At 41.2% G+C, this 25,570-nt stretch overlaps 2 protein-coding genes across 2 annotated transcripts; both read right to left on the bottom strand.

Moving 5' to 3' along the window:
* Positions 1-7,596: 7,596 nt before the first annotated feature.
* Positions 7,597-8,991, bottom strand: LOC105902768 (progonadoliberin-1). Its single transcript, XM_031571181.1, has 3 exons — positions 8,866-8,991; positions 7,686-7,781; positions 7,597-7,602 (listed from the first exon to the last, which is right to left on the bottom strand). Exons 1-3 carry the CDS (start codon positions 8,989-8,991, stop codon positions 7,597-7,599), a joined length of 228 nt encoding a protein of 75 aa, XP_031427041.1.
* A 1,126-nt stretch (positions 8,992-10,117) lies between these two features.
* kctd9a (potassium channel tetramerization domain containing 9a) lies at positions 10,118-16,874 on the bottom strand. The gene is made up of 12 exons (XM_012830423.2): positions 16,680-16,874; positions 16,143-16,264; positions 15,820-15,863; positions 15,556-15,655; positions 15,228-15,286; positions 14,499-14,627; positions 14,327-14,394; positions 14,064-14,159; positions 13,604-13,753; positions 13,229-13,334; positions 12,782-12,915; positions 10,118-12,493 (listed from the first exon to the last, which is right to left on the bottom strand). The coding sequence occupies exons 1-12, from the start codon at positions 16,725-16,727 to the stop codon at positions 12,377-12,379; spliced, it is 1,173 nt and encodes a 390-aa protein (XP_012685877.2). The 5' UTR covers positions 16,728-16,874; the 3' UTR covers positions 10,118-12,376.
* Between the last annotated feature and the right edge of the window lie 8,696 nt (positions 16,875-25,570).

Genomic DNA, 25,570 nt, shown 5'->3' with positions numbered 1-25,570 from the left:
TTCTTCAAGTTTAGACAGTTTATTCACTGTGGAAAGTGACACATGTGTGGCCAAGAAATGTAGGTTGTTATTCCCACTGTTGTACCAAACTAGGAAGAGTGAGGCAATGGAGGAGCCACTATTGCTAAATAGATTTGTAGATGCGGTATCTTGCAAAAGATGTGTATGATGTGCTTGTTACTTGTGCAATGATGTTCCCTTGCCATGGTAACCATATCTGTAATGTGCAGACATCTCATCTTCCTTTCCTGATCAGATAGGACACCATGTGCATGGTCAGCCACTGTGTTGTGCTTGCTTGTGCCAAGAGTTACTGAACTAGTGTCTCCCAAATATGGCCGTCTGTTATTGGCCTTCTGAAGAGGAGCACCCAGGTTGAGATGTCTGACATTGGTAGGTTGGGGATGTATGTATGTCTATCTAAATATTAAGATTACATGCAAACTAAAAGAGAGAGATAGAGAGAGAGAGAGAGAGAGAGAGAGAGAGAGAGATAAACCTTTGACTAGACTGTCAGTTCACTGTAGGCTCATTATTGGTGTAAGGGGTATCTGGCTTTGGTTGCTATATAGTCACATCAGTAAACATTTTTCAGACATCAACATAATTCAATCCATTGTAAACATACCCAATGTACATAACCATGCTCAACGATTTACCTACCAAGGAGAATAGATTGTTTTTTGGAAACCGGAGCTTTTCATCTGTGTGTGCTTGTCTGCCAACTTTGTGGGGTTTACTGTTTGCCCCATCCCCACCTGGCTAGAAAAGAGGTCCAGTATTTCAGGCGAATGAACTCCTCTCCAAACAGGTCAACAACTTCTCAGTTTGCACCAACACAAAAACAGTTCTTGGACTAGACTTTTGGATCTAGCTTCATCTTTTTTTGTTTACTTCAAGACAGTGGAGAGCAGAGGTTATGGGTAGATCATTATTTACTTAGAGATGGTGAATTGCCAAAGTTGAAATGGGTGTGGTTGCAATGAGGTTTTGAGATAATGCACATCATGAATGATCATAATAGAAAAATAATTATGAATTAGGTTGAGATGATCAACCTATCAACAATCAAATCATGAGATGTTGCTGTGCAAGGATCATGCTTGTCATCATCAGGCCAAGGATTCCAAACAAGTGATTTAAGATCCAAATAGTTATCAAAATGTTAAATGCTACACACTGCATGCAGGCCACCATAGCATCAAACATTAAAAAAAAAAAAAACAATCGGCTTCTTCCTTGCGTTTCTGTCTTCGTCCAAAGTCAAGAAAATGTGTTCTACATATTATGTGCAAAGTGTGAACATGAGAATGCTTTCAGTAGCATAATTCTGGACCAGATCTGATCAGACCAAACAACATGTATATAAGAATATTTTTTTGGATCAGATAATGGCATCAAGATATTGTGACAAATAATATTGTGAAATACTCACATGACATACGTGTACATCATACACTTTTTAACTTGTAAGGCAGAAAATGCTCTAAAAATGATCAAATCTACAAAATGGACTCCCGGACCAAAAGACCTCCATTGTGTGTATTCACAGCAACCCACATGCATTGAGTGCCAGCAGATCTATCAGCATGGCCTGGCCACAGTTGAACTAATGACCATATCCTGCATTCCTAACACCTGCTACAACCCAGCCCATTGTCACAGAGAGAACCTAAGGATGTATTTCAATACACATTGCTTGTGTATTCTTCTGTTTGGGTAGAAAGACTCTTTAACATAATGATATATGGTGATACAAGATTGAATAACTATGGAGTTAAATCTGTACCTTGAGCTTTCCGTCCAGTCAGAGAACAGGCCGTATTAGCCAATGGTGCCAGAGGGCACACATCACAACAGCCTTTTTTCTGTGCTCAAGTGATCAAGTGAAGACGCGAAAGACTGATGCACTTCGTCAGAGGGTAGAGACAGCAGAGAGCAAAACAGACATAAATATTCTCTATTTGAATACCCTCCAACCCTGCTGAGCTAGCGGTTCCTGCAGCGCTGAAGCAACTTGGATGCAAAGAATTCAGTGGTGAGTACGACTTCACACATTCTGCATTTATTTCTGCAGTTTTTCTGACCTTGTAGCTTTGGGAGATGACGTAAATATCACAAAAAAATTCAAAGGTCATGTCTTTGATTAGGGCAAATGGTTTTTGATATTTGAGCGAAATAGCCAAAGAAGTTACACTTTTATTTTCAAGCAACGTGAATCTTTTTACGACCCGGTCCGAGCACCTACGGTTGATTCCCGTTTACAGCGCCAGGTCTACGTATGACTGTACACACCAGAATTTTTGTTTATCTCTCGAGTACACATTAAATGGATAATGGACAAAAAGTGTATTGGATTAGAATCACAGACTGCACCTTTAAGAGTGCCTAGTTGATACGGAAGCAGGGTGACACAGGAGCAGGTCAGAGATGAACAGATGTGTGAAAATGCAGTCAGACTGTTTTAAATGGAAACAAGACAGATATTAATAAATGTTTGATGTGCTCTAACCTAATCATTGTCCTTAATCTCAAGGGGTGCGGTTTTTCTATTCAACCTTACTTACTGCCCAGTGCTGCCCTAAAAACCCTGAGTTTATTACTGTCAATAGCACACGCTATCAGAATAGTGTTCAGACATTTCTAAAGCATTCACTAAAAAAAACATCAGAATGGAGTAGGTCTACTCTCCACAAATCTCACTGCATGTTAAGTAAATGTAGACGTTGCTGCACACACTGCATATGCAACATGGAACATGATTGTATAAACAGGACCTATACTAGAGTGAATGCATTCAGTCAAATTATTAGTTTTTCCCTGCCGGTACATGGTGAAGTCCACACCCAGTAGGTTGTGAAGCATGCTAAACCATAGACATATATGTCTATGTGTTAAACTGTCAGCAGTGAGGTCATTTCCTCTGTGTGATGGCAGCAGCTCCTACTAGCCCGTGCTTCACTTAGTCAAGTGCAGGAGTTAAACCTTCCCTCATTGTGCTGCAGGCAGAAAAGGCCTCCTCTTCAAAAGGTTTCTGATTGCTGGAGAAAATGACTCACTCAGTTATTCTGTACTGTACTGACTACAGTTTATGCCGTATTACTGAATTCCAATCCATCATCACTTTATTTCAGATACATAACGCCTCACAATGTGATCCCATTGTATAAATACCTCAGAGATACACATTTGACATGTATTATCACAAGTGTAAGCATTTTATGCAGCATATGTCACACACCTTTATATTATTCTGCCTCAGTTAGTGTCAATCATTTTCAGATTGTTTTCATTTTTATGTGCACTGGAATATGTTGATATCTCAAAGACATACAGTACTTCCTACTGTAAGGTGAATGAATACACTTTTATTTTCTAAAGGATTCATCATGAAGACTTGCCTCAAGCTCCGTCTGTTATCTTTCCTGGTGTTGCTGTTTTACACCACTCTCTCCGTCAGCGGCAAGACATCACCAGAAACACTGGCCCGCTACAGAAAGTTCATCAACCAGCATGTTGATGCAAAAATGGCGGCAAACAACTGTGACAGGGAGGTTAATAGAAGACAAATCTTCGACATTAATACCGGTGCATGCAAAGACACAAACACTTTCATTCTAGCAACCACCAATCATATCAAGCCGATTTGTGACAAGGCAGGGAAACCATATCCAGGAGAGCGCAATCTGAGGATTAGCAATCAACCATTCCCAGTTGTCAACTGCGAAGCAAAACGAAAGGGGAAACGTGTGCCAAATTGTGTATATAATGGCAAGGCAGCTACTGTATATATTGTAATTTCCTGTGAAGAGGGCTATCCTGTGCATTATGATCACGGGCGTAAGTGGATGATATGACTTCTGCTGTAATGGTTAAAACTAATGCATGCTAATTCTTACAGAAACCTTGGCTGTGAAACATAATGTCGCACTGTCCTCAAATTGTGTTTGTATACCTGTTAGTGTACATGCCAAAGATGCATCATAGAGATTTCTTTTTTCTTCAGACTTGTTATTCTTAAAATCACATTTCCATGACATTTATGCCGTGATGTCAATACATTCTTTACTTAAGGCAAATGTGCGTGTGTATTTGTTGTAATAACACAGAGGGAACACTTCCCATAAAATGAAGAAAAAAAACTAAACAACACATCTGAGTAACACGTCAGATAAAAAAAGAACACATGACAGTAAATTCATTCGTGGACCACTGAAGTTCAGAATTACTATCGCTTACAGTTTTTCACAATTGTTAACACACGTTTTTCAAAACAATAACGGCTTTCTCAAAACTGCACACAGAAAACTGAAAACCTCACACACAAAATGCTAAACCTGACACTCCCTTTGCCATCAAATCTCTTAACTGTTCACAAAATGGAACTCGTGTTTTCATTTGGTACACACAGCCATATTTACAAAAGACACACACATACATTCATTGAGTACACACAACTAAGCATCTGCTGCCCACTACCAAGCATTTACAGCACACTGCAGTTCAAAATTGAAAACACAATCATCAAAATGGAACACCATGAATGACAATGACTCTGGAGAATGAGCCATTTCTCCTTTAGTAAAATGTCTCAGTGTAGGCCTACTTTTTTCATAGTCAAACATAAAACAGCACACAAATATGCAGCAAAAAAAGTTTTATTTCGGTACACACAGAGAACAGTACAGTACTGTAAACCGTGTGATACCGTTGTTCTCACAAACCATATTTACAATTTCAATCTCCTGTTCGGCGGTGAAAGTGTGTGGTTCACTTTCAGTCCTGCAAAATACAAATACTGTGAGCACAATGTATTCTATTGATATGCAGTATTACAGTACACAAGGCAAATAGATTTCGTACCCGTTCTCCATCCTGAAGTTTCTAATGATGGCAGCAACTGTGAAGAGGCTGAGATTTGGTTGGACACTCTGGCCAGCCTCCCTCATGCTCAAACCATGGTTGAGCACATGGTCTACCACAGCGGCCCAAATCTCATTAGAGATGACCATTCTCCTTCATTCTCCTCCTCCTCCTCCTCCTTCTTCTCCTTGTCCTTCTCATCCTCTTCCTCCTCCTTGTCCTCCTACTCCTCCTCCCCCTTGTCCCGGTCCTTCTTGTCCTCCTCTTCCTCCTCCTCTCACTCTTACCCCTCTCCTTCTCTGGTTGTTGATCTCTTCAAAGTTCTCCATTGTTTACCAAACAAAACAGAGGCTCAAGGCACTTTTATGCTGCAGTCCTCATTGCAAATGGCTCAACCGACCTGAATGTTTAGAGATTTGACTATTTGTGTGTTGTAGGTTGATGCTTTGAGATTTTCCTTGAGAAGTGTGTGCAACAACTGAACATTGTGTGTAGTGTTTTGACAACAAGGTGATGTGTAATTGACATCAGAGTGTAAACAAGGAAAATCAGAGTCTAATGCAGATAAGGGAGTGTGAAGTAGTGCCAAATTGGGTCGAGCGATTGGTACATGAAGTGAAGGTTGTGCAAATTGTGCCGAATTTTCGCTTTTTGAGTGTTAACAACTGTGAAAAACTGTAAGACCGAGAGAGGCGGGGGGGAGAGAGAGAGATAGAGAGAGAGGGAGAGAGAGAGATAGAGAGAGAAAGAAAGAGAGAGAGAGAAAACCTGTCAACCTGTTCTCGAGGAGGACCGCCTTGAGATCCCGAGAAGGACCGCCTTGAGTTCCTGAGGAGGACTACCTTGAGTTCCCGAGGAGGACCGCCTTGAGTTCCTGAGGAGGACTACCTTGAGTTCCCGAGGAGGACCGCCTTGAGTTCCCGAGGAGGACCGCCTTGAGTTCCCGAGGAGGACCGCCTTGAGTTCCCGAGGAGTGGGAACCAGACGCCTGTTAAGCCAGTCTCAGGGTATTTTTGGTTGACAAAGCGAATACAGCCAAAGTCTCCTATTGAAGGGGAGATAAGTGAACCGAAGACGTCCTGTGTTGAATTGTGTTTCTGAGGACTGCTGCGGCTGGAACAGGAGAGGCCTGAAGAAGAGAGCACGTGCACAGCCAGGAGTCAAAGCCTTACGGGGCGACGAGGTTAGTGGCAGTGATCAAACCCCTCACTAACTTTGGCCTGTCTCTCTCCCTCTCTCGCATCAGGAAGAGCCAGACGGAGCCCCCGGACGCGAATTGCCAACCCGGTGAAGATTTGAGTTACCTTTTTGAGCTACCTTTTTGAGTTACCTTTTTGCGTCCCCTCCCTTCCTCCCCACTTATTATAAATACAACTCCTAAGTTGTTTTCACTGCAACTCCTGTTTCTGACTTCCCACTCTTTACCCTCGTAAGGCAGTGTGTGTGTGTGTGTGTGTGTGTGTGTGTGTGTGTGTGTGTGTGTGTGGTGTGTGTGGTGTGTGTGTGTGTGTGTGTGTGTGTGTGTGTGTGATCAGAGCAGTCGTTTCTCTCTCAAGTGTTCTGATTGCTTGGTGAAACTGGATCATGTTAATCATTTTACTGGCAGTTTGGGAACCATAAGAAATTCACCCTAATGTTTTTCATTCTCAGGCATCTCTGTTCATGATGGTTTTGCACATATAAACACAGCTGACTTGAAGTATGTGTCCTTACTGCTTACAAAGTCTTAGAGTTGTTAAAACATGACAGACATCAACACTTCCCCAGAAATGTTCTTGGGGTGTTAGAGAGTGATACATTTGCAAAATGTGGTTTTGATCGTTTATATCCGATGCCAGAAACATGCTAAAGTCAGCCATTGTGGACTGCTTGTGTAAATGTCCAAAACAACCGCACCTACAGTCTCTGTTTGTTCGTTTCTTTCTTGATCTATCTTTTACAGACCTCTGTTGTAAATCAGAAATTACATTTCAGAATTTTTTTTTTTTATTTGAATATAAGTGTTTATCCATGTATTTCTTCTTTCATAAACCTGCTGGAAATTGTGTCACAAAACAATTATACACCCAGAGTCCTTTCCAACATGGTGACAGTGCCGGTAACCACATAATATCTATCATTGACGAAAGGTACATGCAAAGCAATTATTAATTCATTATTAAAGAGGAAAGCTCCACCTCCTCCTTAGCAGGGTATTGGTTTAAAAGTCCACTGCACGGTTGCCTATCATGAGAAATGCAAGCTCAGTTTGCAAACAGGGTATGTCTGTTGCAATATTTGTATTTCAAAATCTCTACAATTGCTCAACTTTTTCTGTTGTTAGGGGTTGCACTTTATTCGGTAATTTTATTACCTAAAGATAACAGGATCTGTATTTTGCTTCATTCAGTTTATGTGTATGTATTTCCAACACAAAATATACTGAAGCCTGTTTGCTTTTTTGTGTGTGTGTATCCTGCTTTCACTGACATGCTGAGAGAGCAAACTCGAGGTCTGCAAATGCAAGTAAAGTTACTGTTAAAACAGCCCATCAAGTTTAAGAAACATTCCAGTCATAATGTAGAAGGCACTGCAGTATTTTATTGAGTTTCTTCTGTGTTTTTTCAGTCATAAGCTACATTTTCTCCTTCCATCAGACTGACCTGCGGGAGACAGACGGACAGACAGACAGGGAGTGCATAAGTGAGAGAGAGATTGCGCAAGATTTCATCAGTTAATCAGCTCAAGAGTAGCTTAAGCCTGCATATAAAGAACACATGGTGAGGTATCACTGAAAAAAGGTGAAATAGAATATTCTATCATAAACAGGAGGAGATGCTCACCAACTGTTCAAGTCTATCTGGTCTTTTATAAGGGGAAACATCTCTGTATTCACTACCACAGAGTGATGCACTCCGCTTTGGTAGGCCTTCCATCACCTGAAGGGGTGGGGTAAAGTTACAACAGCCTAAATAAATAACTTGCCATTCCAGGACTCGTTCCAGGACCTATCAGAAGAACAGCTGTGCATATTTGGAGAACATGCTCATGTTAACCCTCCTATTATGTTCAAATTTTACCCACATCTATTATGCTTGGGGTCAATTTGACCCCAGCAATTTAAACCTCCAAAAAATGATTATAATATTTTTTTTTACCCAAGTTTATGTGTCAGGTACTTTAGGTTTGTTTGTTGACTACCTAAATAGCCCTTAAAAATAAAACAATACCCTCACCCACCCCCCTTATACATCCAGAATACATGTTACGCTACTATGGAGAAATATGCAGATCACCATCAAATCTCACTGATTGACTTAAAATTGGAAAGAGATATCCTTCTGGTGTTTTATGGCTTCATATTATTTCTAAGTACATATTGTTGTTATCTATAACATATGGAATAGAAAACTATTTCTGTAATCAAGAATAGTAACAATGTGATAAAAAAAGTTTATATTTCTTATATATTTTATACAATTAAAACAGCCTGGGGTCAAATTGACCCCAAACAACACCTATGCGTAAAGCATGTGTACAGGACATTGAAAACATATCATCATGTTAATTTTGTGTTTACCCAGTTCTCCCCATTAGATTAGGAAAAGTCATTAAATATGAAGCAAAAAAAACTATGCCAATCATTTATTTAGAGACGTTAAACATTGAAAAGGGTCAAATTGACCCCAAACATAATAGGAGGGTTAATATGTAATGTTGGTAGAAAACATATTTGCATTTAATGTACCAAACACTTTTTTTTATCATTACAGCAACAAAACTTGTGGTCTTGTGGCTTGTGGTCATGCAGACATGAAGCAGTGAGCTTACAACAGCTAGTATCTCTGACCAGCCTCAAAGGCATTCTTACCAGCTGACAGATGGGAAGTGAAAGGTGATGTGGAGACACACACACACACACACACACACACACACACACACACACACCTATACACACACAGGCCCACACAGACACACACAAGCACACAATGATAACTATATGTTAAGTTACATGATACTTACTTCAGTCAGACTGTGAGCCTCTCTCTTGCCACCAGGGCTCAATCCGTGAGACCAGTGCTGGGCAGAGGACTGCAAGACCACTGCAGCAATCAGCAGTAGCCACAGGAGGACGCACTTCCCTTCCATTCTGGAAACACGTTAACCATCAAATAATACCAAGGCATACATACCCATTTATCCATCACATCCATCCAGTGCCGTAGCCAGTAGTGGATTAAGAGACCCTACAGTTCATGTTCAGGCACCAGGCATAACAAACCTTTTTCACATACTAAATGCACTGCGAGCCACAAAATGCCTTGATTTATTATAAAACCATGTTAACATGTCGGTGAAGTCCCAGTATGTTCTGCAATTGAAGCCATGGATAATTAAAGATGTGTGTTAGGTAATGTATGGACTATGGCCACAGAAAAATAAAATTACGATCAGTAATACAAACTGTTACCTTTTTAGATGGCAGAGGCTGGAAACGTCTTTGTTCTGTTGTGTGCTCTGAGGCTGCCCCAGGTAGCATCGTGTGGTTTTTATATCAGGGCCCCCTTTCACCTCAGGTGTTACACAGCAGGGGTCTAAGTGATTCATTTCAAGTCATCACCGCTCTAAGATCAACCATCAGAGGCACTCTGGAGGGGCTTCTCACAGCTTGAAGTCCAAATATGTTTCTGGAAAATGTGCATAGAATCACGCTGGTCACGGAAACGCCTGTAAAGAGTATGTCTTCCCCAGCAGTACAGTTCAAGTTGAATTTCCATCTACTGCTAAGTCAGGTTAACTTAAGACAGATGCAAGGGTTAGTTTCAATTGAGTTTCATGTCAAAAACCCAACTTAATTGGTTTGGGAAGTGCTTCATCTGGTGACCAGAGCTGTGCAGTGTGTTTTGCTAACAATTTTTGATGACTATTATTGATTATGGCTAATGTAAACCATGACTTATTTTCCATCTGGCAGATGTAGAAACTAATGCAATGCTTGACTGGCTATTAAAAAGGGATGTGGAGAAGCCAGACAAGTCGTCACTTTAAACAGAATGACTCGATCTCTGAATGTGGTGATTACTTTTGGCCCACTTCATATCTCTGCTCCTTGCACTGTATATCTGATGTATATTGAGATTTAGGGGAAACTGTAAAAAGGACCACAGTATTTCTGACGCATGTTGCTTAGATATCTATTCTGGGATGACCATGAAGCCTCATCTAATATGTTTGTTTGGTTACTGAATGCACAAAGACAAAACAAATACCAGGGTTTGGTTCTCACAGTCCTTTTATGGAGATATGCTTCCTTGGTTCAGCAAGTGCAAAAACTGTTGAGCAGGGTAAAGTCACAAAGAGAACCAAATCTATGTCATTTAAGTATATCTTTCTCCGCCACAGATAAATATATTCTGATACATAATAAAATAAATAGCATCTCCCCTTTTTGTCTGGGTCTGATGTTTTTAGAACGGTGCCCTCCAAGTGCAAAGTTGTATGTGATTGCCTTCATTAGGATAGACTATAGTACCTACAACAACAACCCTACTGACAGACCAACAACAGTAATGCAGAACACGTCCATCTTCCCAAATGCTTACAGCAACTCTTGGGAGGAATTCTTTGACAAGTAACAATACTGACAAGGTTGAGTTCCTATTTGTAGTTATACATGTTCAGGCCAGGATAAAATGTGAATAGTATGATGATAAAATAAAATAAAATAAAATAAAATAAAAAATGGCAATAGTAATACAAAATGCCTTCTACAGCAATCAAGCAATGATGATATCTCAATATAATAGTAACCCAAGATAACAGTCTGGTAAGAGTCATTGCCTTGGGACAGTTCTGTCGAGGGGACAGCCTAACACAGCCAAATCTCTAGTACTGTAGCTGTGGCTCCTGAGGTGTGTGTGTGTGTGTGTGTGTGTGTGTGTGTGTGTGTGTGTGTGAGAGAGTGTGTCTAGCTGCTGGATAGGAGACTTAAAGCACACTAGAGGACAAGCAGAGAGGTCAGCGTTGGCTGAGCCATCTCGAGCAGAATCTGACCCAGGCCAATGAGGAAGAACTCTACTGAAAAATAGGACATAACTTAGAAACCAATCAAATATTTGGTGTAGGATGCACAGTGGTACAATGGTAATTTCTTTAACAAATCAAAACAAACCAACAAAACAAACGTGTGAAGGGAACAATGTCACAATTATATAAAAAGAGAGACAATTAACGGATACAATATTTTTGGTGGAAAGCATTGATATAGAATTGTACAAATGAAAAGATATGTTCATACTATTGGTGTCTGTGAGCGTCGCCCTTCTGATGAGCGTTGTTGCACAACCATACTCTCACCGGAGGACTGCCCACATGATCCAACCATTTGGTTCGTCTTCATTACACACAACAAAATGTCATTGCAACGGCTTCATTCAAATGCAATAAGAGACATTCTTCCATACAATCAACCGAGCAGCCAACCGCTGAGAAAAGCTTTTCTCAAAGTCCTGACAGAGAGGGAGGTAGATCCAGGGAGAACCCACTAGCTTCCATCACTTCATATACACTAGCAAGACCAAGAAACTGAAACACTGAACATCTAGGCTATGAGCGCTTAGTATTTCGTGGCAGCTACTTAAAATTGCATACTCAAAAAATAATGAGTGGACAATAAGAGGTGGGACTATACTAAGCTGGGGGGGGGGGGGAAACAGGCTTAGCATTAAATGATTGGATGATTATTTGCCATTTGAAAACATGCCTTACATATTATGGCTTTAATTTGAACCTGAAATCTTCTAGTTATTATGCAGCAAGCACAGTGTCTGGCCATAGACACCCCTAAACTACAGTCCATTAAGAAGTGCAGGCTACCTCTCAGTTAAGAATAGTCTCTGTTAGCCCCTGAGCTACTGCAGAGCTGGAGAGTAACACCAAAAAAACAACAACAAAAAATAAACAAACAAATCTGACCAAAGCCAAAGGAAGCCTTTTACGGTCGTCAACATCTTTGAATTGTCTAGAGCTCGTAGTAAACTCACACAGCTGTCATGTTTTTGGTATAACATTATCTTGAAATAAACAGCATTTCATCAACATTAAATGAAAAACAAACAATGGTGGGTGTATACGAACACGCACATAATCAGAAATGAGCGAGGTCGTGACACAAACAACAAGTCCAGGAAGTCATTCCAGCTACATGTGTCAATAAATAGGGGGACCAGGTGACAGGCAGACCACTGTACATCGCAGGGTTGGCCTTGAAAATCAAAAGAACAATAACCCTGCTTGTGCACTGGTGCAGGAGAGTAAAGCTACGATGGGAGTTAGAGAACAATAGGATCAGGGCAGGAATCTGCCAGTACTGCATAGGTTTTCCAGGGCTTCTAACGCAACATGGGGCTGGGACTTGGGTAGGGGGTGTGGGGTGGAGGGGTGTGATGTGTGCTAGACGGGCACCCAATGCGCCATGCCAACCCCACCCTCACCCCTCCTCCCTACTCAAATGGAATGCTTTGTGTGGTGCGAGTTATCTAACACTCTGGGACATGTGCAGTGGAGTCAGCATCTCTTCAAAAATGGCGCCCTTGACGTTGGAGCCTCGGAGGTTGGCCTCCTGCAGGTCGCAGCCAGACAGGTCGCAGTTCTGTCGGTGATAGCAGAAAAAAAAAACATGACAGTTACTACTATGCGACAGAAACATGGTAGAAAACACCTTCAGAGCGAATGTGTGTGTGTGTGTGTGTGTGTGTGTGTGTGTGAGAGAGAGAGAAAGAGTGAAACCGAGAGAGAGAATGAGAGAAACAGAAAGAGAGAGAGAGAGAGATAAACAGTGAGAGTGAAAATCAGAGAGAGAGAGAGAGAGAGATGTACCCCATGTCCTCTGTCCCAGACACTCCTGACATGCACAGTATGCCAGTCAGCCCTCTCTCACCTCAAGATCAGTACCAGCCAAGGTGGCCCCCCTCAGATTGCAGTTCTTCAGTTTGGCGTTCTTCAGCGTAGCCACACGGAGGTTGATGCCAGTCATCTGACTGCCTTCCATTTCCACACCTTTTAGGTTGGCACCTGGGGGGGTCAGGCAGTAAAGTGACTTAGGTACACCGTACAGCCAACTTGCATCATGAGTACAAACTTAATATGGAGCCATGTGGAGCCATGCTATGTCGTATCTATACTACATGAAGCTGTTCTGCTGACACATCTGTTCTGCTCACCATAATGTGTTTTGTGATAAACATGAAAGAGTGGTCACTGCATACTGTTGATGTGTGAAAACTAAGTGCCGCCTATGATTTGCACACCACATTGCAGCTGAGTCAGGTAATGAATAAGCTTGTCTCAGAGAATAATGCATGAGTGGACTATTCCTTCTGCTTACCTTCTAAGTTTGCCTTAAGTCCGGAGGGGTCTTCAAAATTGCATCCCTTAAGAGATGCCCCTTCAGCATTTGTGCAAAGCATTTTGACACCTTGCAAATTAGCACCCTAGAACAAACAGATCAAAAAGCACTAATTTCAGAACAGAGCAGAGCTTGTAGAAGTGCCTTCACCTTGCCATGAGCTAGTAAAATAACTATTCCTATCAGAATAATTAAACGAAAACGGCACCGCAACTTAGCCATTACTTTTTACATCTAATCATTCGGACAGAAAGTCATCCAAAGTGATTTACAAGGCCGTGAAGGCTTAGGCCCACATTGATTGTGCTCCGTGAAAGTTGGCCATTTGGAGCACAGAGCGACAGGAGCGCTCACATCTAGGTTGGCCCCCGAGAGATCGGCCCTCTCCAGGTTGGAGCAGCACAGGTTGGCGTGGGTGAGATTACAGCGGCTAAGGTTGGCCATCTTGAAGTTGATGTATCGCAGGTCCAACCGAGAGAGATCCGCACCGCTGAAGTTCAGGCCCTGCGGAGCGACACGGGGAGGATGATTAAAACGGGGCCGCAATCAGTGATGCCAAGCCAGATGGCCGTATCCTTGGCAACAAGGCAAAAAACAGCACAATCAAATTATCCTGTATTCAATCCAACATTTGCTAGGGTTACGATAAGTTAGAATAAAATACAATAAAATGAACAAGCAAGTGGATGGTTGGGCAACCCTAGTTTCTAGGATGTAATAATCATGCCAAATGAGTCGGTTTGAAGCTCGTACACCCAAATTAGGCAGTCACAACTTTAGGAATGAAGGCACAATATCAGGAGTTGTACGTTACCTGACAACGAAGCTCTGATTTGGTTGGGGTGGCCAGCAGGAAACGGACAAACTCTTTGCGAGAGAGCGGAGAGTGGTCTTCAGGAGGATGGGAGTTCTGTGAGATGATCATTTATCAAGGTTACAATCCCATTTCAACTTCAAAAGTCTAGGCCTCAAAATCAAATTTCACATCACACAACCATTTGAATGTAGACTTTTGAAGCAAGAGCAGCTGTCTTTCTCAATGGAACAGACAATTGTTTGAAGATCAATCTCTGGTACCTTTATGGCTACTTCAAGCTGCTCAGCAAGCTCTTCAATTCCGAAGAACCGGGCTTCCTCCAACACCCCTGGAACGCATTTGTAAACTTAACTGGCTAGATAACATTGATGATGAAAACACATTTTGCATTTCAGTAACAAGCTTAAATCTTAACAATTCATGGCTTTTCACCTAGGAGATTGATTCCTTCGTTGACAATCAGCTGACCATGTCGCAGGTAGTTCAGAATAGGTTCAAAGTACTCTGGGCTTCGGTCGATCAGGTAAGCTCCACGCTCATCCTGTTTGTTACCCCACACATCTACACAAGCAGAGAACAAAACAGACTTAAGTGCTACAAAAAAGGGGCATCTGACAAACACAAGTAGCAAAGCTTTCATCTCTCTAGGGGAGGACCTTGTTACAAAGGAAAAAGCAGAGATTATGCCAATTATGGCTGTTTTCACAAATCTCTTGAGTGTATCTAAGCTGCAGACTTTAAGTGGATCGTCTCTCAAAGTGACCCAGACTGTAAATGAAAACATGAAATGACACAAATAAATGTCAAAAGACAAAGTGCTTCACCACTCAGGCAATATGCCCTGTGGTAAAGTTTAAATTGAGTCACAACACACACCCCACATTTGAGCCCCAATGCTGTACTCAGTCTTTATGTTGGTACTGCATGGACAGAGTGATCTACCTCTGCTCATTTAGACAGCAGGGCCGCACAGAAATGTGGTTCACTGGGCATAAAGCAGATCATTAAAAATACTGTTCCAGCGGCTAATCCAAGCCATCCACGTATTCCATTTAGCCATCGGAGGGCAGGCGGGGAGTCAACACACTCTTCATAAAGTATGCACGGGTTTTCTTATCTACATGTAAAAGCTTTCAATATGGCTCCAAAAAGTGCACATACCTTTCTCCCCGAACATGTGGGCCAACATACTGTCAGGTTCCTTACTAACTAAAGTGCTCCTGTTGGTACAGAGGAAACAAGGGACATTATTAGAATACAGATGTGCCAACCGTGCATCATATTAGGCCTCAGTTACATACACACACATATTCTCAATGCACAAAAATACTCACAATACTCACAAAAAAATCAAAAAGGCTAAGATCAGCAGAGAGATGTACACAGCACAGAAACACAAGAGAGTGACTCTTAGAATATAAGAGTATACTCTGAGCGACATACTAGTGCTGTCCAGCTCTTGCTGAAAAGCTTTGCCATTTGTTCTCACCGTGTTGTGGTAAAGAGACGTCCGCCGATATTGAGAGTCAACCAATCAGTTTGCGCCCCAGAGCAGGAGTCATCCGAGGCCTTTGTGCCATTTTGAGGATCTGAAGCACACAACAAACCAGGCTCTCAATAAATAGCGAACCGAATATGCAACTATGGTGAATGTTAGAACAGGAACCTTTACCTTTAGCATATCCTCCTGAAAGACACATTATGAATCACCTAACCACATACAAATATGCAAGCAAAATACATTTGAACTTACCAGCAAAAGCATCCCCCTCTGAGACATATAAGACATCATCATCTCTGTTGGAGACATGGCAGTTTAGAATTTCAAAACTTGACTTGTTTATCCTTTATAATAAGAACGTGCTCAACTTAGAAAGTGAATTTATAACAGTGCATTTTACTTGTCATCATAATACAAAGTTAATTCTTCTTTATCTTCACCTCATACTGTTATAATAAGGGAGGGTGTATGCTTATTGCCTAAGTTATTCGAGTGTCTCTCAGGCTAAAGACAGGCCCCTGTTAGCTATGTCTAGGTTTCTTTTATGACTCACATAGCTAGGCCCATAGTCTCACCTGATAAGTGCAATGTCATCGATGAGCCCTCCTTTGCTGTTGTACAAACTGCAAGCTCTGATTCCCAATTTATTACTTGCAACAGATAACAAATCTGATAGAGTCCCGTAAACAGCTACAACCTGAAGAACAAGTAGATGAATAGGCAGAATAAAGACATGGTCTACAAATGTCAACATCGGCCACTTTAGCTGGCCCTAAAGTAAAATAACCTCAACGAAAGATAACGTTATGTTTACCCTAGTGATAACGCTAGGCTGGGATAGCAAAGGTTAGCTAACTAATGTAACGTCAAGAAACTTGTCTCACTCAGGTGTCGCTGGGAAAGAGGTAATGTCATTGTTTAGAGGGAAGACACAGTAGTCTTTATGAGTTCTTCACAGTATACCCTGTAATAATCATACATTTGGCCCAATCCCAAGGCTACTGGAAATGGCTATAGACTATTCAAGCTCATTTTAGCATACGAGTAGCTACTGCTAGCTAAACACCAAGCTAGCTGCCAAAGCCAATGTTTCAGCTTTACTAACCACATACCTTTCCATTTTTTGAGGTTCCATTGACAAAGAGCGTTACTCTTCTCATGCTTTTATTAAAGCAATCTGAAATATGACTTCTTTCAGACGAATTAACTTGCCGCTCTGTTACCTCAAAGGCAAAATAATGTCGTCTTTAGTTAAGTGCTTAGGAAGACTGCACTTCCTATAGAAAGGTACGAAACATATTGAATCCAGATGGCGGTGCATGTCTCTGTCCAATCAAATATTAGATCTTTGTTCCGTCTTTACATGTCATCCAATCAAATATAAAAACCGCTCTTTTGGCCAGTTTCGTGAACCAATTATATCACTTCCCTGCTGGTTCTATTAATGAATGACACAGGATTTAATAACAGTGTTCGCTGGACAACTGGTACCAAATGATTTTAGATAGGAAATCTGATAGGCTTATTGATCAATTAGTGTCTTTTACCTATAAATATGTATGCCATTGTATTCATCGTTTGACAAATTAAAGCTAGCATAGTAAGTAGCCTAAAACATGACAGAATATGTACTGTAGATGTAATAAGAGCTGAATAAATCCAGAAGGCTGCAGGATACCTTCAGTTTGGACAACTAAGGGCTACTTTTCTAAGATTGATAGTTACATCAGATTTTAGATTTAATTGGCTGTAGCTCATGAACTCATTCTGAATGTGACGCCTCTGAGAAGTTTTAACGTTTAAAAAAAAAAAAAAAGCCGAAACATTTAGGTTTAAAGGGCAGGATGTTTCAGATGTTTTGCACCAACAGAGGGAGCCATCGCATCATACATTGGGAAGGCTGTCATGGGGTTCACATTAGTCGTAGGTAATGACATACTTAGTCAAATGTGATCATGTTATAGTTGCATAATGTAAAGTAAGCCTATTACAGGACAAACATTTAAAACATTAGGTGCAATTCTGCTGTGTTCGGGGGGCGGGGGGGGGGGGGGGGGGGGGGGGTAGTTCTTTGGGAGAATCTGATGAATAGCCTTTAAAATTGTTTGTCAGTTGATTAATTACAGGTATATTTTGGAAGTGTACCATAGAGTCTGAGTGAGTATCTAAATCTGAATGTACCCTGTAATGCGTAAACTTGGCCAGAGGCTCTTTCAGTAGCCCTATCTTCTATATTGCTGCAACTCACAAATGAGCTAATACATGGGACCTGATAAGCCACTAAAAATGACATGATAAAGTGTCAGATGAGCTTGTTTGCTTTTTGTCAGCAAACCCAGAGGTATTAATAAAGGTGCTTCAACAATAAGGTGCAGTAATATCCTCTTTACAGCTGATTGACTTTCACACGGTTGCCACGATTTTATCGCGAGCAAAAAGGGTGTTTTTCAAAATATCTGTGTGGGTTCCTGCAGCCGCTTGCGTGCTCAGTAAACACAGACGCCAGATAATCATGTATCTGTTTGACACTGTTGACTAGATGGTAGGCTCTTGCACAAAACTTGATCCTGTTCATGTGTACTGTGTGTTAGGCAGTGTTGACCAAGTATTATCTTTTAAAATAATATATTAGATAAGAGCCGGCTTACACAACAGTTGTATACTTCTCATATCAGGAGCTTAGTCTGAGAAAAGGGGGCATATGATTGATCGATATTAGAAAATTAGCTCATGCAATACATGCCAGTATGTATCTCTATTAGCACAAGCGACATATTATTAATGTGACAGCTGCATCTGATTAATTGCCTTAACATCGCATAACATGATCAGCAATTTAGGGTAGTTATGAGGTAGAGTCAGAATGAATTAATGAATTAATGAAGGTATTAAAGGAAACTTTCTGACATAAAATAAAACTGGTGGTCTCTTTTCTTTAAAATGGCTTTTTGGAAATTATAACATTTTCTGTGGCAATTTTATGTTTAATTGGATCTAGGTTTTTTTTTATACATACATTTTTAAAGCAGATCTAAACATACTGATAAGTGGACTGATATGTCCAGTGCTAAGATGCTTTTTTTTTTTTTTAAATCAAAACCCAACATAAGGAAATGCTCTGACATGACGACAGAGGTGGACACATATGCTTCTTCCAGCTGTCACTCTACTGCAACCATGTTACATCCAGAGCAAACCATGTTATGAAAGACTTCACCCATACATGGTAACTGAACTTCAAGATAAATCTATATATGGACATTGTCTTGATGATGCATTCAGTGTCTGGACTAGTGATATCTAAGGCACTGGGTAAACCATCCTGATTCTACCATGGGAAACTCACTGAGGAGGGCTTTTGTCATTTGTCATGCTCAATCAGGAGAAATGCCTAAATTTGGCACGCATTTAAATAAACTTTGTGGGTTGTGGTAAAAATGACCAATAATATGTTTTTAATATCTAATAATATCTATTTTTACTCAGTATTTGGAAATAATCTAGAGACTCTCACAGCCATGGCCCAAAATATCTAATGCTACTGTCCATAATGGTTTTCATGGTTTCTGAGAGACAAGCTGTACAGTAAATATAGCTCACTGAATGGTGCTGAAATCAGCTTGGTAAAAAGCAAACACTGAGCTAGCCAGGCCACAACAACTGCCAGCACCTGCTGAAAAAAGATGCATATAGGAAACTGGGCACTGAAAGACATAGGCTTGCTCATGAAGCAGTGAGCAACAACTGTCAGAGGACTTTTTTTCCAAGAGAATCTTTCATGTTGTCAGGTTCAATAAGTTCAAATTACTTGTTATCCCCTGTTATATGTTAATGAAGCTTAGTTTATGGCATGTCTAGACAAATGCTGTGAAATAGCTATGATGGTTTCGTTATGGGTAATACCAACACAATATGACATTAGCAACTGCAAATAAGGACAGTAAAGTATGTAGGACAAACACAATATATTTGCCTATTAACTTTTTAGCTGACAGTCAGGGAGAAGAGAAATCCTCTTAGGATCTCAGTTTTTTGGAAGAGAAAATATGTCATCTCAGGTACATTTTCATTTTTAAAAAATATCTTAAAATAAATCGTGTTCTCCTGCAGAGCTTATCATAGAAGGATGTTTCGAGCTTTGATTTCTCTTTTGCCAAGTACCGACTAAGTGACTGGTGATGGAAGCAGTTACTTAGCAACAAGAACAAGGGATGACCTGTCACCATCCAGTGAGGAGAAATCTTTAAGAGGAGGAAACAAGGAGATAAAGCAAACAGCCAACACTTCAACTGTTATAAAAGTAACTTTTATTTTTCAGTCATTTGGAGAAAAGGGAGAATTTGGAATTTGTGCTATTGTGTTCATGACATTTTCAGAATTATAACTGCTCTTCACTAAAGTTTGACACAAGACAGGTGATATTGCGCCCAGTACTGCGTTTAAACATGGTTTGAACACCAAAGGCCCTGCTACCATGCTATACCAGTGAGGCCGCTGAAAGACTTGCTAACATCAATGAGTTGCAAAGATGCGTCATACATAAAACATAAGGGCGCAACAGCTCTGATCTTCTTTTTTTTCAGGAACTCTTTGAAAAGAGAGATAAATAATGAATGCATTTGCTCAGTGTGGAAAAGTGAGAAAATAGAACACAAGCTGAGAGAGGTGGCATTTTGAGAGACAGTCGAGTTAAAAATCAGAGGTGCATGTCTGCCAGTCTGCCATGATTTCTAAACATCACCGCTGTTTATTTCACACGGCAGCTTGTATACGTCTGAATAGCCGCAGTCAAAGGGGCATTGACTGAAGGCAGTAGAATACATTCATAGATTGTGATTACATTCCCATTTTGTCCTTTTCATTGTTACATGTGAGTTCTAGCTAGTAGGGGAAATGTCAGCCTCCTCATGGGGTAGACAGGATCCCTTCCAGCAAAGAAATGGACTCTTAAGCAGTATCTGTGGCTAAGAGATAAAAAGGATTTGTGAGGGGGGAACAAGCTGTACCCTGGCCTCCCATGTAATAGCAGTATACACTATATTTAATTTATATACAACACTAACACAGAAATATTTTTGTGAACAGTTTTCTATTTGGAAACACAGAGATTTCAAACATGCAGATATTAAAATATGAAAGACTGTAACTGTTTAGGAGCAGACCTTTGAGAGAGCAGCGGTTGGGTATTGTTGACTTAGCTAGAGCTTCACATTAAATATTAAAGTGTGACATTGTCTCTGTGGTAATTTCAGGAAAGTTTGCTGAAACCCAGGATGACGTTTGCCTGGAAACACATTCTGAACTTGTTTTGAGAGCACCCAATTTATTTCAGCCAACATGTTTTTTCCTCTGTCAGTGTAGACAGGATTAGGATTTCAGGTCCCTCACCTCAACCAGAGTACATGTCAAAGAGTGAAGTCTCTCTGATTCCCTCTCCAGTCCTGGAGTGCAGACAGACACACACAGCTCCTGACAGCGAACTGGAGAGCGACCTGATAAATATTTCATCCGACATCCTGGATTGTTCATCATGTTGGGAGTTTAAGCCTGGTGGAGATACATCTCCCTCCTTCAAAACCGCAGGGCTACTCCTCATCCCTCTAGCATCCAATTTCTTTGTAGCATCGCAGCAGGGAACTCACTGGAGTCTTTGATGAGGAGAACTGGAAGGCAAATTCATTTGTAGAATCTGATTGAGCCTCCGATTTGGACAATGCCGTGCATGCCGCAGTTTATACCACAGCTTGTGGAAAGGAAATCACCCCATTGACATGCTACAGAATCGCCACAACCCTAGAATTTGTAACAAGGTGGCAAAAAATTCTGTGTGGGTGTTGCATTTAGATGAAGATGGTGGGGAAAGCATAATGCTTTGCGCTGTGTTCAATTATAAAACAGCTGGCTGGAGCCTAGGGCCACAGATTCTCAGATGGTTCATTTCTGTGCAGTTCAGTTTTCTCTTGACAGTCTTGCTGATGCCAGTGGTGCAGCATTCAACTCAGCTGGAATGAGTAGAGCCCTGGCCTGTGGAAAAGTGCCCAACAAAAAGGACTTTGTTTGCCCAATGCATCACTTCCACATAAGAGGTCTGTAAATAACTAACGGATTTCACACAGTAAAAATGTATTCTTTAGAGATACTATTAAGCACAACTCCAAAAATAGTGTCACAGATAGAACCCCAGAATGGAATACTTATGTTATTTTTTATATATTTATTTCTCTTAGTGTTGTTGATGTAATATATTTTTAGGCTGGTTTAGGAAAACATCACACGGAAATTTTGCTCGTAAAAAAGATTGTCATTCTGCTGGTGGCCAAAAAATGGTTAAATTGTGTCATTGGTAATTGTGATGTTTAGGCATGACTGACTGAAACAAGATTAGAAGAATATTGCTGAGACTGGGCGAAAGAGCCTGAATGTGATCTGCACCAAATATTGACTGGACCGAATGTCAGCAGTACACCATATGACGGCGTTTAGACATTGTTAGACCCACTTGTATGCTTAATGCAGATGTTATAATTCAAAGCAGATTGCTGGAAAACGTCCGCTCCCCCCCTCCATCCTCCATCCTCCCCAACCCTCACCCCTCTCCCAGTTGCCTTGACCCCCCCGGAGACTTCACATCGGCGGTCTTGAGAGAAAGATTTTATTATTCCCTTTGCAAGAGGAAGGCCAGCGCCAGACCAAAGGGTTTGTGCTCCATGATCACTTGGTGCCTTGGTAGGAATGTGCCTCAAAACCAGTCAAGATGTTTACATAGAAAGACTAGGAAATTACCAAGGGAAGCTTTCCTAACTCCTCAATAGAACACACTGTACTTCAACCACAATCCTAGAATAACATGCTTATCCTTGTGTTACACTGGGGTTGTGTAGGTTTGAATAAGACTAGAAATGAGATCAAGCCATTCAAGCATTCAAGATTGTTCTCCGAACATTTCCGAACTGTGTCGCCACAGAGAGTGGAGGAGACACAGCAAGAGACTGATCACTGTTCCATACCATGTTGCTGTGCACCAAGCTGTCGTCGTCTTTAACTGAGCAAGGCTGAGATTGATGAGGGTAATTACTGCGGGATAAAACACAGGCGTGCATGTCAGAACTTTGCATTGCCACTTTGATGAAGACCACAGACACACAGCAAGACACCAAACATATGTCATCATCCTGATGAAGTCAATGCTGATTCTAAAATCGGTTTTAACTTTAAACAGAGGGAAGCAGGATTTTGTCCTTCTGAGGTAATTTATTACTCTCTAAAATGTTTTGTTAATAGGGAGGACAAAAGGAACGTAGATAACCCTCTAATACTATGGCAAGGGCTCTCTGTGATTCCACCAAAATATTTATCTCATAGTGATAAACAGATGTGACTTAGCTAAGCCTCATTATCAGAGAGAAACAAACCAGGCATGGCTCATATCTCAAAAGTATATTTATACCCAATTTATGTCAGCCACCATAGTCCTTTTATGGAGTAAACCAATCTGCTGTTGCAAGTCTGCCAACCATGAATAACATATGAGGCTCAGACCATATGTTGTCACAGAAGACACCACTGGGTCAGATACAGCCAGGTACACAGAATCTGCAGAGCGAAAGCGAGGGAGAGTGCAGGGTGAGAACGACAGTTTATTCCAGCAAATCCATACCACTTACTCAACTGTCAAAGGGCTTCTTCACTTTCTTCAAGGGCTCAAAGCACAGTAGCTGGCGATTGCGTCGTTTTCGCTCGAAGGTACAGTCTGCGATTCTAATTCAATCAATCAAATTCAGCTAATTGCTCCTCCCTGTCCTCTAACTGTCCAGTCCACTAAACCTGGGTGTTTGCACACAGTCCTGGATCTATCAATGGGAACCAATCAAAGTGGCTCGGATAGAGTCATACACTATTCCAGGCAATTAACACGTTGCTTAAGGAGCATCGAAGGGAGGGGTGTAATCTGAGTGGTTGTTGATGTCAAGTATCAACAACCTTTCCCCAGAATCACTGACTGTACCTTTAACTGGGAATCTCAGGCTTATGTGTCAAGCGTTGCCTGCTGCAGGAGGAGGCAGGGGTGAATGGCCTAGATCCCACACAACCTCAGCAGGACCCCCGGGGACAGCCATGAAAATCTCAAACAGTCGAAGACTCTTAACTCAGAATTTCGACACCAAAAAGTTGTCGTTTATCACTTTAGTGTCAAGAGAACCAACTGTGTTTTTTTACATAATAAGGTTCGTTTCAGCATCATTACCGTGGGTATTATTCATGTCATAACATTATGTAGAAATATACAGTGCAGGAAGACAAAAATATTCCTTGCACTTACTGACTGTAAACCAGATAACAACAAAGCACTGCAGCCGTGATGGCTGACAGCACTGCAAGCTGTGCAGGGAGCACTGGGGAGTGTCATGTATTCAAACAGTAAGTGAAATATCAGTCATCTCCCTCAATTCAGCCTATTAATTTACAGCTTCCAGTTACACTGGCCCAGTCATGCAGGGGTCATGTTTGAGTGTATCCACACCAGGGCCTTTGGGTATAAGGGGGTCGTGTACTTGACTCCTGGAAGCTGGCAGGCAGATTCATGTGAATAAGTGTGTGTGTGTGTGTGTGTGTGTGTGTGTGTGTGTGTGTGTGTGTGTGTGTGTGTGTGTGTGTGAGAGAGAGAGATTATTTTCCCCGAGAGGGCTTTCGTTGACAGAGGCTCGGTGGCATGACTGGTGTTCAGGGGATGTGGCCTGGAGCTACAATAGAAAACTGGCACTTTGTAATTGGTGAAGGCTTGGTGGTTATGTAAAGCACACTATGTGTGATGTGTGAGGGACACAAAGAGACACAAAAAGGTGACCAACAGAGTCGAGATGACATTTTCTTATGGTGTATTTTAGCACTTTGAATGATGAAAAACAATGATACAAAATGATGAAGAAATATGACACACTTACAAGGAATGTTCAATTTAAACAGTGCAGTATAAAAACAAAATGCTTAGGATCACAGGACTAAATCAAAGGAGCTGATTACTTTAAGTGCATCGAATAGGCAGGTATCTGTTGAATGAAAGATGGTCACCCACTAGTTGTGAGGATCTTTGTAATTAAGGGTAAAGCAATAATGCCTGAGTCCTGAGGATCTGAAAACGATCAGTGCGCAGTCAAATGGGATTTGGTCAAGGGAGTCGCATTATGAGATGTTGTGGCCAATTTCAAAACACCACTTGTCATACAAATTGACAAATATAATCAGTTTGGTTATGAAACAGGTTTGGAGTTGCTGAAAATCAGTCGTCAGAGCCAGTAAAATTGATATGGAAGGCCTCGTGTGTAATGTAAGCTAATCAAAAGTTTGGCACTATTCCATTTCACAGATATTGTAATAATGTCGGAATGCTCCAGGACACATACACAGTATTCTGCTACTCAATATCTATATGATTCTAATACAATTGGTAAAATGTATAGTGATCTAATGTCCATAACATTAAGTATAGTATTATGTTAGTATAAATTATATATAGCATAATGCCACATTTAGCATCTTTCCCATGCATGTGTTTTTACAGATGCATCCATGTACGTACTTTAACTAAGGAGTGGGTTACATTCATTACCTACCGTGTGTAGGCATTTCTGCTCTGCAGTGGTGACTTCTTCATGAGACTGGGCCCATTTATCTCTGGCCATTTATCTTTGTCAATACATTCAATGCAAAGCTAGAGGCCAGCCTACAAAGTGCTCACTGACATACACACACACACACACACACACACACACACACACACACACACACACACACACACACACACACACACACACACACACACAGAGAGAAACAGAAGCATGTCCACACCACGCACACACACACACACACACAGACACACACACACACACACACACACACACACACACACACACACACACACACACAGACACACACACACACACACACACACACACACACACACACAAGTGTACAAAGATTGGGTGACCATTGTGCATGCTTACAT

Source organism: Clupea harengus, chromosome 7 (assembly GCF_900700415.2).
Source record: "Clupea harengus chromosome 7, Ch_v2.0.2, whole genome shotgun sequence".
Classification (NCBI taxonomy): Eukaryota; Metazoa; Chordata; class Actinopteri; order Clupeiformes; family Clupeidae; genus Clupea; species Clupea harengus.
The sequence above is the reverse complement of the archived record's forward strand: the minus strand, read 5'-3'. Positions and strand labels throughout refer to the sequence as shown.